This window comes from Chlamydotis macqueenii, chromosome 20 (genome assembly GCF_036417535.1).
Source record: "Chlamydotis macqueenii isolate bChlMac1 chromosome 20, bChlMac1.mat, whole genome shotgun sequence".
In the NCBI taxonomy this organism is placed as follows: domain Eukaryota; kingdom Metazoa; phylum Chordata; class Aves; order Otidiformes; family Otididae; genus Chlamydotis; species Chlamydotis macqueenii.
The window spans coordinates 10,483,969-10,497,670 of NC_141575.1; the positions used below are offsets into that span (position 1 = coordinate 10,483,969).

Below are 13,702 nucleotides of genomic sequence, written 5' to 3' on the forward strand. Positions count from 1 at the left end.
CTCCCTTCCCTTCTGCCTGGTTTTTCTGCTTCCCTTTTCCCCTGTAACAGGTTCCTCTAACAGCATCGCAGTGTAACTGACCAGGAGAGCGACCCACTACGACCCCAGCCAACAGCTCTTCCCACACTCCTGATGTTTGGTACCATCCCCTCTGGTGGGGATCACTGCCCCCCCACAGACCAGAGATGTGATGTCTCATCACCCACTCCCATGCAAAGTTGACAGTCGAAACCTTCTGCAGCACTTTTACCAAAATCCACTAAATTTCCCCCAGCAATGGCTGAGGAGCACTCCCACATTGCTGGCTGTGGTGGCGATAGCCTCCAGCAGAGAGGCAGTGATGAATACCCAGGGACAGAAGGCAGTGATGGTGGCACCTGAGACCACCACCACTGCCAACAAGAGAAGTGGATCTCTGCGTGGCTCAGTAGCCCCCTGCTAGGATTAATGTTCTCAGCCAGCCCAGATGTCCCACTTCTAGCTGATAAAAAGCTGTGGGATGGACCCTGCTCTAAATGCCAGGGACAAAAAAATCACCAAAAAATCCCCCAGCTTTCCACACAGCCCAGGAAGGGGTGTCTGGGGAGAGGAGATTCACCAAGGGTCATGTCAGCAACCCAGCTTGAGAGCCCTGGGGTGGGGGCACCCCGCAACACCCATGCTCCTCTCCCACACCCGGCTGCCTTTGCCACCTCACGGAGAATCCCACTCCCTCTCTCAGCACACATCTTCCCCATCTACTGCTGAGAGAAACACTTCACTTTCCTGCTCATCATCCGTCACTCCATGTGTCCAGAGGGGAAAAAAAAATATTTTATATATATATGTCTCGATCCCTAGCATGGAGAAACACATCCCGGCAGCTGCTCCTGCAGGAGCACAGAGAGCAACCCTCTTGGCACATGCTGGAGCGGAATGCCTGAGCCAAACCATGGCTTGGTGCAGACACATCCGGAGGACTGAGGCTCAGGGTGACACTGACCCCAGAGCAGCCCAACACCCGGTGACGCAGCGCAGGGTCCCCTTCTGAACAAAGCCACAGCATAAGGCTGGGCTACGTGCAGAGCCCCTTCCCCATCACCCAGGGCCTGGGAGAGGGGCAGGCGGGCACACCAGCGGTGCTGGCCCCAAGGACATCCGGTGGGGTGGGCAGAGAGCTGCCCGGGGAAGGAGTTAATCCCTCCGACCAAGCTGCTGCTAGAGCAGCGCTCTGCCCGAGGGCCCTGAACACTTTCCTTTGTGAGGTAATGCTTTCCAAATGGGTTTGCTGGCTGGCTGCCCTCCTGAGTGGATGCTGGGTGGAAAAGCAGAGGGGCACAGGCATCCCCCACCACTGCACCTCACAGTTCCTTCTACCCCTGCTCATCCCAGCTCCTCAGCAGGGCTGTCCCGGGATTGTCCCTAGGTGGGTATTTCCCTGTCCCCAGTCACTATGGACTTGGCTTCCCATGAGCTAATACGCAAGACTCAAAGGTCGCAGGTCTGTGGCCAGTGAGTCACGCGGCCAGTGAGTCACATCTGACGAACCTGCCTTGGCCAGAGCAGGAGTCATCAGTAAGAAGTCCTCTGCTGCGGTGACACGAGCAACGCCTGCCCAGCCACGCACCGGCTGCTCACACGAGGAGCTGATGGAAGCTCTGCCCACGCCAGAGCCACGCACTGAACATCTCCTACCGGCCCGTGACACCGCCGGTTGAGCTGGTGGCAAGTAAAGCCGTTGAAAGTGGGTCTACAACCCATTTTCACCAAGTGACCAGGCAATAGTGATGCTTGTGCAGCCAGTTGGCAAAATCAAACCCATTGTCCTGAAGGGGACACAAGCAGAGGACAGAACAGCTCATGACAGGTACTGGGAGCAGCTCCCGCACCGCCTCTGCCAGCAACCCCCAGCTCTCTGCATGGAGGATAACTGCCCAGCCCACCTACACAGGACCATTGCGGGTGCAGGGTGGGGATAGAAAAAAAAAAAACCCCACATGGTTTTGGTGTGGCCCAGGGCTGGACCTGGGTGCAAAACTGCCCTGGGGAAGCAGCCAGCACCTGCCACCATGGGGTAAGTGAAGGCAAAAAACTATTGGCACATCCTCGCTGCTCCGTCTGCCTCCGCACCTCTCGTGCTGGTGGGAGCCAAGCGTGATGAGCGTCTGCATGTCCATGTCCGCTCCCCCGACACCGCCTCCACAGGGGAAGCCTGCCAAGCCACCGTCACCTGGTTCACCCACGGGTGAACCATGTCAGCTGAAGCCACTGTGCCACCCCAGGGACCTTTCCTGGCACAGGGTCCCACAGGGGCCCAGGCAAGCGGCACGTCAGAGGCAGCAGCCAGGGGAGGTACAGAGGGGCAGCCTGACAGGCGAGAGGCAGAGAAACACCCAGCGAGGGCAGAGCATGCACCTTGGAGAGCCATGCAGGGGGATCCAAGGGTTTCAGGCCTAACCTGTCACCTCACTTCTCTGCACTGGGCACCCCGGTTGCAGGTGCCACCAACCACCAAGGACCTTGCACTGAAGACGCATTGTCAAGCACTGCAAGGGACACTGCAGAGGAGACTGTCCTACCCCACCCCAGCAGACACTGCCCTGTCACACCCGCACCCCACAGCCCCCTCTCCCAACACTGCATCTTCTCCTGTAGCCCTCTGTGCAACCCCCCCCACCCCACCCATCAGAGCACAACCCTGGGGGCTCCCAGGGGTCCAGGACTCCAGAAGAGAAACCACAGCTGCAGGGCAGAGTCTCACCAGCAAGGGCCCTGTCCCCCTGCTCCCAAATGGGGGATCCAGGGATGGTAGGAGTATTCAACCAGGAGTCTGGGCCATCAGTAGAGCTCCCCAGGGTGATACAGGTGTAAAACCCAGCCAGAAAACCCACCTGCAGTTCAGGGCCAGGCTCAGCAAGGGCAATCGGGGTGATCTTCTGGGGCAGATCTATGGTAGAAAGGCAAGATCAAGCTGAGAAATCAGTCCATGGGCTAAGCTACAGATGACCACCACTCCTCAATACAACTCAGGCAGGGACTGGTGGCCCTGGCAGGGCTTAAATGGACCCTCTGGGCTCATGTGCTGGGCCGCAGGTGGGGCTGCTCAGGGCCGTTAAAGCCTCCCAGTGCCCCGACACCCTGTGCAGCTCCAGCCCCCCACCCAGCAGTTGGAAGGGTGCTTCTGAGAGCCTCTCTGGCCCTGCTCACCCATCACCAGGATGGGGTGCTCGGGAGGGGTGCTGGGGTCAGCAGAGGCAGCCGCTGCTCTGGGGGAGCTGGATTCCTTGCAGACCTTTCTCGGGCCAACCATCAAACCGCTGCTGTGGGCTTCACGCTGCTGTTCTACCAAAAAAAGTCTCGTCTGTGCAAAGCAGCAGCGCCCGCTGCAGCGGGGAGCACCAAGGCAGCCGCTATCCCCTCCGTGCCAGGGGACCGGGGACTCTGCCCATCCCGGGGTGGCTGAGGCTCCCCTTGCACCCAGGCGCAAGCCCCAGCTTACCCCCCGGCCACTCACCATCCCCAGTGCCCCTGCGAACAACCCCCCAAATTGTGGGCACTGCCACAGGGCATCGCGTTTCTCGGGATTGCGGTTTTTCGGGATTTTGGTTTCTTGGGACGGCGCTGCGTTGCACCAGCCAGATGCAAAGCAGGCAGGAGGTGTAATTGCAACTGCTGGGCCCAGCTAAACCCCCCCAGACTGAACCCCCCGTGTTTTCTGGATGAGGTACATGACCGTCTGCTCCCAGTGCCCTGCCATGGTAACGAGCTTTCCAGGAAAGTCTAATTGCTGCATCTTCCCAGCAGTGAGCCAGCAGCAGGTGTCAGGCAGCCTGCGTGTCCCTTTCCCCGCACAGCACCCACCACAGAGCCCCAAACCCAATTGTGGAGAGGGTTTTTAGCAGCGGTGATACCACACGGGTTGATCATGTACATGAGAAAAATGCATCGTGCAATGCCAGGTTTTGGGCTGCATCACCCTCTGAACCTGGGGACACCCCGAACAGCCTGCCTGGACCTAAGAGTGGGCTGCTGGGGCTCTTTCATAGAATCCTAGGATGGTTTGGTTGGAAGGGACCTGTCAAGCCCACCCAGCCCAACCCCCCTGCCAGGAGCAGGGACATCTCCAACCAGATCAGGTTGCTCAGAGCCCCGGCCAACCTGGCCTGGAACGTTTCCAGGGATGGGGCATATCCCATATTTTTAGGGACCAAGCTGAGCTGGCTGTGAACCCCACACCAGCTGGGTGGAGGTTGACCACCTACCCACCAGCCAGGCTCCCCAGAGCGAGCTGGGGCCGGGAGAGCTGTGCAGGGCTGGGGGGGGGCCAGGGCCAAACACCCCCTGACCAAACCTCTCCCTGCCTCTTCTCCTGACACTTCTCCACCACGTGCTCCTTGTCCCCCTCCAGTTGCGGCTACATTTCAACAGCGGCGAATTGCTGGTAACGAACTGTCTCTCGATGAGCTGAGAGCCTTCGAGATCAAACATGCTCTTACACAAAACCAAAATACTATCACTGGCCTTTAAAGGCCAGCCTAAGCTTCTGAGGGAAAAAAATTCAATTTTCTGTAGGTCTAATTTGAAACCATTTGAACGCTCATTAAGATAAGAGAGACCCAAGCAGATTGTGCAGGCTGGAAGACAGGGAGGGGGAAAAAAGAAGTTCTTACTGACATTTTGGGTTAGGTCTTTATTCTAGCCAGCGCTCCCCACTGCTGGCCGGCGGCTTTGAGTGATGCTATTGTTAGCATCCGAATTGTAATTCTAATGTCCTTTTTAAAACAGACTTGGAAAAAAAATAAAAATCCTGAAGGCCTCGACTGAATTCAAAGTAATGGAATTCACAGTGATGAAAAGAGATCTGGAGATGGAGGAACCTGCAGGGCCCTGCGCTGTCGGTCCCTGCCATGGGGGTCCCTGCCATGGGTGGTTGTGATGCTCACCTACCCTGGGTGCCCCCCACCTCAGCATCTTCCCGGGGTGCTCCAAGGTGGGATGTGAGGGAAGGGACCAGGATGGCCCCGTGCCCCTCGTGTGCCCCGTCCTTGCCGCCCACCCACACCGGCTGCCGGAGCCACGCGTCCGTCTGCTGGGTCGCATTGCGGGGGGATGACTGTCCCAAGGGGTGACGCACCCCGGCCAGCGCCCAGCTCCGGGGGACGGGGACAGGAAGGAGCCCAGAGGGGTGTTTGTTTGTTTATTTATTTATTTATTTAGTTATTTGCTGCTCTCTGTGAGTGCTCGAGTGAAAATGCGGGATTTGGTAGCGGTGGGCGAGGGGGTAGGGTGGGCCTGGACAGAGGCATGGACAGAGCCTAAAATTGAGGAGTGTGCGTGGAAGAGCTCCCCACCGCCCCACGCTGTTTTAGAACCGGGACACCTCCTCCCCCCCACCCCACTGCGCCGCTCCCTGCTATTTGCTCCTGCGCCTCGGGAGGGCAGCAAACCCCCAAAAAGAGCCTCCAGCCCCCACCTAACACCCCCCTCCCCCTCCCGCTCCGCTCCCCACCCCCGGGAGCTGCCAGCGCCAGGGAGGACCCGGCCTGGATTCCCCCACCGCCGCCCACCCCTCCCCACCGTGGGGGGCTCCGGCGGGAAGGCCCTGGGTGACCACGACCCAGCAGCCCCCACCCCAACCAGCCCGGTTCTGGGGGGGCCCCGGCCCCGCCTCCGTCCATCCCCGAGCACCGGCCGTGCTGGGTGCATCTCCCCTGGGCGCTGGGGATGGGGATGCTGTGTCCCCCCACCCAGGGCTGGCTCGGTCCCCAGCTCCTGCACCCACAGCCCACCTTCCGCAGAAGCAGGCCCCCCAAAATTAGAAGAAAAGCTCTGATGGGAACGCACCGGTGTCCTCGTTTCCCCTGCAGGCCCTGTGGGTGGGAATCACTCCTGCTTTAGGGAAAAAAAAAACAAACAAACAACAAAACCCTGACATATGTTTTCTGGCCCATTTTGACCTCAAAAAGTACAAGCAAGACCTGCGTTTTGGCATGAAAACGTCCAAGCACACAGCAGCTCCAGCCGTGCGGGGACCAGCAGCCAGGGCTGATCCCAGCTCCCAGCAAAACCCCGGCGGTGGGTTCGGACGGGTCCCTGGAGCTCCCCTGGAGCGGAGGGTCCTCTGCCAGAGGGGAATCGCAGGGGAGACCCCGGAACAGGCACACAGCGTTTGGATGAACCGCGTTTGGCTGTGTCCGGCCAGAGATGTTCACAACGCGGAATCACACGGTTCCCCAAATTTAGCAGGGGCTGTACAGCACAGTCCAACAGCTGGAGAACTCTACACCCTGGTACAGCCAGGGACACAAACACGAATCTTCCTGCTCCAGATTTAGCTCGTTATTGATTTCCCAGCTGCATCCAGCAGTCCCTGTCCCAGTGCTCAAATTACCCATTAGAAGCATCTCAGAAATAAAAGGGAAACAAGACAGCGCTGCGGTTTTGATGAAAAATGTTAAACATCCTGAACAGCAATTTCTGGAAGGAAAATTTGTCCTTCCCAGGGCGGGGACCGGGTTACATTTATTCCTGAGCAACTCAGAGGCACAGAGGGCTCTGGGCTGCCTGCGGTGGGGGACGTGGCCACCTCGCTGGCCGGCACGGCTCTCGCGCCCCGCTCTGCTGGCAGCACCGTGACCTGCAGGATGGACTTGGGGCCCTCCATCTCCGCTTGTCACCTGCGTTGGATTCAAAGATACAGGTAAAACCAGTTTCAGAACCCCCATGAGGGCACTGGAGTGGACATGATGTCCCCTGTCCGTGCTACTGGTACCACTCAGCTCCAGGTAACCCTGCCCTTGGTGACTGCAGCGGGTCCCATCCTGCAGCTCTGTCCCAGAGGTGACCTGGGTGTCCCAGCCAGTGACCTGCCTGTTCGAGCTGTCCCTGGGACCGGAGAGCTGGCCCCTCTGCATCCATCTCAGCACGGAGGGACCCCAAGGGTCTGGCCCTTGGAGATGCTGCTGCCACCCCATCCGCATGGAAATGTCCCCACCTGGGGGCTTCGCTCTGCGAATAAAATCCATGACCCCCTTCCTTCAGAAGAGAGACTCCAACCCAAGAAGCTGCTCCATGTCCCTTGGGGGGCACAGGGGGATGTCCCCAGGCCGCAAAGGTGTCCTCGGAGGGGAGGGCTGCCACTCACCGTGCCCAGCACCACGCCAGCTTTGCTGACTCAGCAGCGCACGCCCTGTGTAAATGCCCGCCAGCTGCTGCCCCGGCCGCTGTTTGCTCAGGCTGCGTCACTCTGTTTGCCTTTCAGGGGATCACGATGGAGGGAGATGGCCTTTCGGCAGCCGGCAAACGGGGCAAGGCAGCTCCAGGCACCTGCCCCGAGGATCCTCCAGCCTCTCTGCCCGCGGCCGGTGCAGGCTGCTCAGTGACTGCAACCCATCAGCAAGACCCAAATTAAATTCTCCACAGAACTCGAGGAGCTACAGAAAAATGCACCCGCTGCAGCATAACCCAGCTGCCACGCAGCCAGGAAAAAATATTTATTATCATTTCCTTGCAACAGAGATATGGAAAAAAAGCACCCGCCCTCCCCAGGTGCAAACAGCAGCAGCTGCAGCTTCCACGTAGGGATCTATGTACATCACAGTGTAAAGTCCATAGGAGAAAAAAATCAATCCAAGGCTTTTTTTAAAAAAAAAAAAACAAAACCAAAAACCAACTCCCCACATACAACCTAAAACCAGAAACCGGAAAAAAAAGTGGTTGAGAAAACAGGTTGGGCCACTCCCTCTTACGAGAAAAAAATATATATTTCTAAGGCGACGTTTCACAAAACCAAAGCGAGGTTCCTAAGGAGTCTGAGCTTGCAGCCGAGGACACCGCACGGGCACAATCCCCACGTGAGAAGCTAGTGTAGAAATGAAAACCTCCACCCACCCCATGGCCTCAGTGGTCAGCATAGTCCTTGGTCTCCACCCCGGTCTCGTTGAGCACCGTCGTCCTCATGATGGCCTCGGTGACCGCGTAGGGGTCGCAGTTGGCTGCTGGCCGCCGATCCTCAAAGTAGCCATAGCCGTCTTGGCCAACCTGGCGTGGGATGCGGATACTGGCGCCTCGGTTGGCCACACCGGCAGAGAACTCAAAGATGTTGGAGGTCTCGTGGTGGCCGGTGAGCCGCCGGGAGTTGTCCCTCCCGCCCCGCGGGTCGTAGACGCAGATGTGGTAGTCGTGCCGCTTGCTCAGCTTCTCGATGGCGGCTTCAATGTGTCTGTGGGAGAGGAGAACGGCATTGGGTTTGTCACTAGGTCCATTTGGGGGGCATGCCCACGGCCAGGAAGGCTGTAACCCCCCCCTTCTGCGCAGGGACAAGGATGCTGCTTTTCAAACAAAGTGAGCTGGGACAACCCCAGCCCTGCCTGGTGCAACCACCCAGGTATGGAGACATGTGTGCGATGGGGAGCTGCCATATGGCCAAGGACACCCCAAACCTCCCGGGTACATCCCAGGGAACCCCCCCAGGACTCACTTGAGACCCCCTTCTCTCCGCATCTCCTCGGTGCTGTAGTTGGTGTGACACCCGGCACCGTTCCAGTTGCCGGTCATCGGTTTGGGGTCCAGAGTCGCCACAACACCAAAGTCCTCGCAGACACGGTGGAGGATGAACCGAGCCATCCAGAGGTGATCCCCCATCTCGATGCCTTCGCATGGGCCCACCTGGAATTCCCACTGGAAGTGGGGAGCGGATGTACTGGTGAGGACGGGCAGGTTCACGCCTCCCCAACCATCACATCCCTGCCACCCCCTCGGCCAGGGCTGCCAGCCTGGGGTACAGCCGAGCTTTACCCCTTGGGAGTCAGCAGTGAGGATGAGGAGTGTTGAAGTGAGCCACAGAACAGCTTTGGTGTGACAAAAAATGGGAATAAGCTGCTCGTGATGAAATAGAGCAAATCAGGGGGATTAAATCAAAACGGAGGTAGACAAGCATCACGCCTGCCTTGGAGGCTGCTGCTGGAGCTGCTGGTGTGCAGGATCCCCAGCCCACACTGCAACCAGGGCAGGGGGCTACCGAGGACCCTCACAGTCCTTCCCGGACTGCTCCCTCCCCGGACGGAGCTGGGGTTGCATCACCTGCGGTGACTAAGCAGGGGGTGACGCATTTACGGCTGCTGGCATGGCCTGGCCCAGACCGAGCCCAGGATGCAGAAAGCAGCCAAGGAGGGCCCTGAAAACGCCAGGGCAAACAGCAGGGTTGTTAAAAGCCCTGTCTCAGCGACACGGCAGATAAGCCCCCCGCTTATCGCCGCCACATCAGCAGCGGGAGAGTCAGCGATACGCAGCGGCAGGGCCAAATCGCCGTCGGTCAGTCTGGCCGCCCGCCTAATGCAATCAGGGACTCCCTCGGGCTAACTCCTAAATAAGCCCAAATCCCCTCCCAAAGGCTTCCCAAGGCCACATCCCATCCCAGCTTCCCAGCTCTCAGGGTAGGGGAGCAGGACGTGGAGACACAATGCTCCTCATGCTGCTCCTGCATCCCTGCTCCGCGGGGGAAGGAAAGTGGACGGGAGCACCCGGCTCTGCGCGGGCGGCCAGAGCTCAGGCTGAGCTGCGCAAGGAGCTTGCCTGCAATTTTGCTTCCTTGCCCCAAAAAGCAGGGATTTCCACACAAAGGTGAATTAGGAGAAAATCAAACATGCACATTTTCATCCCAGCAGCGCAACGGCTCCTATCTAGACAAAACCGATGCAGGGAGTCACCTGATTGGCATACTGGAGGAGCTGGGAGTTGCTGGGTTAGCCCAGCCTGGCGCTAACTCGTACCCATCACCGGGCCCGCGTGGGGCCATCCACACGTACCTGGGAGGGCATCACCTCCGCATTGGTGCCGCAGATCTTCACCCCTGCGTAGAGACACGCCTTGTAGTGGGACTCCACGATATCACGCCCGTACACCTTATCTGCTCCAACCCCGCAGTAGTAGGGGCCTGGAAAGGAAAGAGGAGTCACCACCCAAGTAAAGCTTTTGGGAGCAGCAACAGCACTGCGGTGTAATCCCACCACTCCCAGTCATCATCTGCAGAGGATTTCTGGGAATGAAATGGTGCTGCCCCGCATGGTGCATCGAGCCACGACCCCAGGACCAGCAGCGTGAGCAATTCCTCTGTGCAACCTCAGCCTTATCTGGGCAGTCAAACAGGACTTGTCATGCATCAACTGGGAGGTGACCAGGAGATAAGGAAACCTTGGCTTGCTCTGCCCTGCAGCACCTCGCTGACCCTCGGAGCACATCGAGCGTCTGAGATTGTTCTGACAACAACAGCCGATGTTGGTCATGGCTAGAAAATTCAGCTTGCCGAGGTTTTACACAGCTCTTCCTCATGCAAGAAGGTCAGATGAAGATCATCTTCCCGCCTGGGGGAAGTGAGATGTTGAAAGCGGCCAGCCCCCACAAAAGGCTGATTAAGTCAGGTTGGGAAACCCCTGGCCCTCTCCCAGGAGGTGCTGGGGCTGGCTCGCAGCTGCAGGAGGCCACGACCTGCCGGTCCTTTCCCAAACAGCCACGGGGAGAAGGTTTTTCCAGCCAAGTTCTCCAGCCCTTGCCAAACAAGTCGTGCAGCTGAGCTGTTTGTGTAACCGGGGTCCGGCACTGCCGGCCGGCTCACGTGAGCCGCGGGGCACCCGGCGCTGTCGGCAAACAGCTCCTAACCTCATCCCAGCTCCTGGCCGGCGTCAGCCGCGATGGGCAAGCCGTGCCCAAGGTCGGGGACAGGATGCCTGTGCCGGGCAGCAGCAGGATGGGAGCGGAGGGCAGCGTTTGGGTCGGGGAAGGGAGGCAGCACTTACCCTGCGGGCCGGGGAAGCCGTTGTCGGGCCAGCCGTAGGGGTGGCCGTTGATGCCCAGCAGCGTGTACTCCTGCTCCATCCCGAACCAGGGGTGGCTGTCCTTAACCAAGTCCATGACTTTCTTGCACGTGTGCCTCAGGTTGGTCTCTGGGAGCAAAGAGGGCCGGGTTAGGCCCGTACCGTGGGCAGGCGCCCGCCGCACTCTGCCCCATCCCACTCAGAGGCCCAGACTCCACCAAGCACTTCCCACAGAAGCCTTAGGGAAACTGTGAGTGGACCCCCTCTTTCTGCAATGCTCTCTGCTCGCTAGTTTTCTCCTCGCAGAGCTACTCCATTGCCACAGCATCAGGCCACAGGGTTCAGGTACTCTACTCCCAAAACAACCGATGGGCCATGAACATCCTCCTCTGACACTGAGACACCAGAGCCATACCCCAGCCCTGTCCCATGGGCGTCCGGCAGATCTGGGAACAGGGACTACACACCTCCCATCACACCACTTCACCCTCATCCTCTTTCCACCAGCCTCAGCTTAGCAGTCCTTATCTTTCTCCTGCTCCGTGTTTTTGGTTGGGATCCAGGGCCGGCTTGGCCCTTTGCAGTGGCAGGGGTGCTCCGGCCAACCGGGGCCTTGCCAGGGAGAGACAGAGATCAGAGAACCATCCTGACACGGGACAGTGTGCCAGGCAAGGGGGGCGAGTCTGGACCAAAACAACAGGGACAGGCAGGGAATTTTGCCTTTAAAACCCAATAAAAAAAACTCCAGAGCCACTACGACATGTGCCCAGAGCGTGGGGCTGGAGCGGAGCAGCGACATCTCCCTCACGCTGATGGGAAAAGGGGGGAAGGCAGTTTTTCCCCCGGAGCCCAGCCTGGGAATTGCCATGGGGTGCACCCCTCTCATCCGTGGGGCTCCGGGCTGAGCTCCCTGCCCTGGTTCCAGCCCCCGGAGCTCCAGGGCTGGGGACTTTCTTTACAAATTGCTCCGGCGGAGGAGCTGCAGGGGACGAATCTCATCCAAGACTCTTCCCCCGCGGCCGAGAGGCATGCCGCTGCTTGAAGAGGAACCAGCCCCGTCTTTCACCATCACTGCCCGCAGCCTCTCCTCTCCCAGGCAGATGTGTGCATCACCCCGCAGATGCCACCTCCCTCCTCCGCACCCAGCGGGGACACAGCCTGGCTTTACTGGCACACAACCGGTTATTTGCCGGCAGATAACCCCTCCGGGGTGGCCCTGCAAACCAGCTCCCCCCTCTCCATCTGGGGCTTTACCAGACGGGCAGGACAGACACTACGACTGCAGTTTTCTGCCCGCAAAGATAAGAGCGAGCGCTGGTGTGCTCCAGAGCTGCTTTCAAAAGGTCACCCCAAGCCAGCCCGCACCTTCTCCCTCCTTTTCCACAGCCACCCATCAACGAGGAAGAGCGGCCACGGACCCGGCGCACTGAACCCCGCTGACGCGTCCCGCTCCAGCTCCCCTGCTGCAACCCCACAGCCCCGGGGGCTGGGTGCACTCGGGCTCAAAAACTGGGTGACGCCTTTGCCGCGCTCGAATTGGCGAGCGCCGCAAGCTCCACGTCTCGCTGCTCTTCTCCTCACCCTGTGCCGCTAAAACAGGTTTTTGTAAACAACCGCCACCACCAGCGCTTGAATTTCGGAGCCTCAGGCCAAGGGCTCGGTGCCGAGCTGCTCCCCGGCACCAGCGGTCCAGAGCCCCTCGGAGAGACGGCACCCAAAACAATAAGGGGGTGACCCTCGGGAGCCGGGAGGTGCATGCCGGAGGGGCTCACCTGCGGGTTTCCTGTTGTACTTCAGCACTTCGCAGAGCACCAGCTTGTTGGGGTCCAGGCAAAAAGGGTCCCTGAACATGCGGACGGGCACCAGGAACATGTCGCTGTTGGAGCCTTCTGCCTGCGCCGTGCTGGAGCCATCAAAATTCCACTCGGGAACATCTGCAAGGCAGGAGGGGGACAGAGCGGGATTGGGAAAATGTTTCTCTCATACGGATCGTGCCGCATGCTGGTGGCTGAGATCCGGGATGGAGCACCCAGACAGCACCGCATGCCACAGGCGATGCCCACCAAGGTTTTCTTGCCCATCCCTGGAGCCTGGCAGTGCTCCCCAGGCATTCAGGGTGCTTCCCACCGCAGCACCGCCGGGGCACAGGCAGGGACAGCCCCGGCCACTTCACCTCCCTCCGCCAAACCCCAGCCAGATGCCAACGCATCTCCACACCCGTTTGCTCAGTGGGAAGGAGCAGTGTTACCTTCAACGCTCTTGGGCTCCTTGTCAAGAGTCCTGCTCTTGCAGCGCACGCCCTCGCCGCTGCCGTCGATCCAGACGTAGGTGACCTGCACCCGCCCGTCCTGGGGCAGCCTCATGTACTGCTCCCGCACCAGCTTGTTCAGCCGGGAGCTGTGTGACACCGACATGGCGACGGCCCTGCGAGAGCGCGCAGGTGAGCACGGCATCACCCTCCGCCCCTTATTTCCAAAGCCACCCCTCTCTCTCCCCCTCTCGCCCTCCCTCCCCGCCCCCCCCCCCCAAAAAAAATCACCCACAACCAACCCAACTCCCCACGGGATTCGAACCCGGGGCCACGCCGCTCACCGACCCCAGCGCTGCGCGCGCCCGCGCCCGCCGCGCTTTATACGCGGCCCGAGGGGCGGGGCGTGGAGGAGGCTCCGCCCCCCGGGGCGGAGGGGCGGTGCGCAGGGTCCCCGCCCCGAGGGGTGCGGGTGGAAAAGGTTTGGTTTGATTTTTCCTTCCTACTGAAGTGTCGCTTATCTTGTTAAAATACCACTCGATTAATAAACAACAGGTTGTTTGCTAAAGAACTTGCTGGTTATTAAAAAATAACAATAATTACTTCTCAAAAAGATGATTTACCGCCTCCTGTCCCCTTGCTGCGTTCGTCCTCCTTCCTGGCG

General features: G+C 59.4%; 1 protein-coding gene across 2 annotated transcripts; it reads right to left on the reverse strand.

Moving 5' to 3' along the window:
* Nucleotides 1-7,432: 7,432 nt before the first annotated feature.
* LOC104480411 (glutamine synthetase) lies at nt 7,433-13,378 on the reverse strand. Of its 2 annotated transcripts, XM_086763826.1 has the most exons (7): nt 13,364-13,378; nt 13,039-13,214; nt 12,563-12,724; nt 10,773-10,919; nt 9,786-9,913; nt 8,459-8,658; nt 7,433-8,200 (listed from the first exon to the last, which is right to left on the reverse strand). In XM_086763826.1, the coding sequence occupies exons 2-7, from the start codon at nt 13,202-13,204 to the stop codon at nt 7,879-7,881; spliced, it is 1,125 nt and encodes a 374-aa protein (XP_086619952.1). In that variant the 5' UTR covers nt 13,205-13,214; nt 13,364-13,378; the 3' UTR covers nt 7,433-7,878. The 2 variants fall into 2 exon arrangements, with proteins under 2 accessions (XP_086619952.1, XP_010119641.2); XM_010121339.2 differs by lacking the exon at nt 13,364-13,378 and having other exon boundaries at nt 13,039-13,243.
* Between the last annotated feature and the right edge of the window lie 324 nt (nt 13,379-13,702).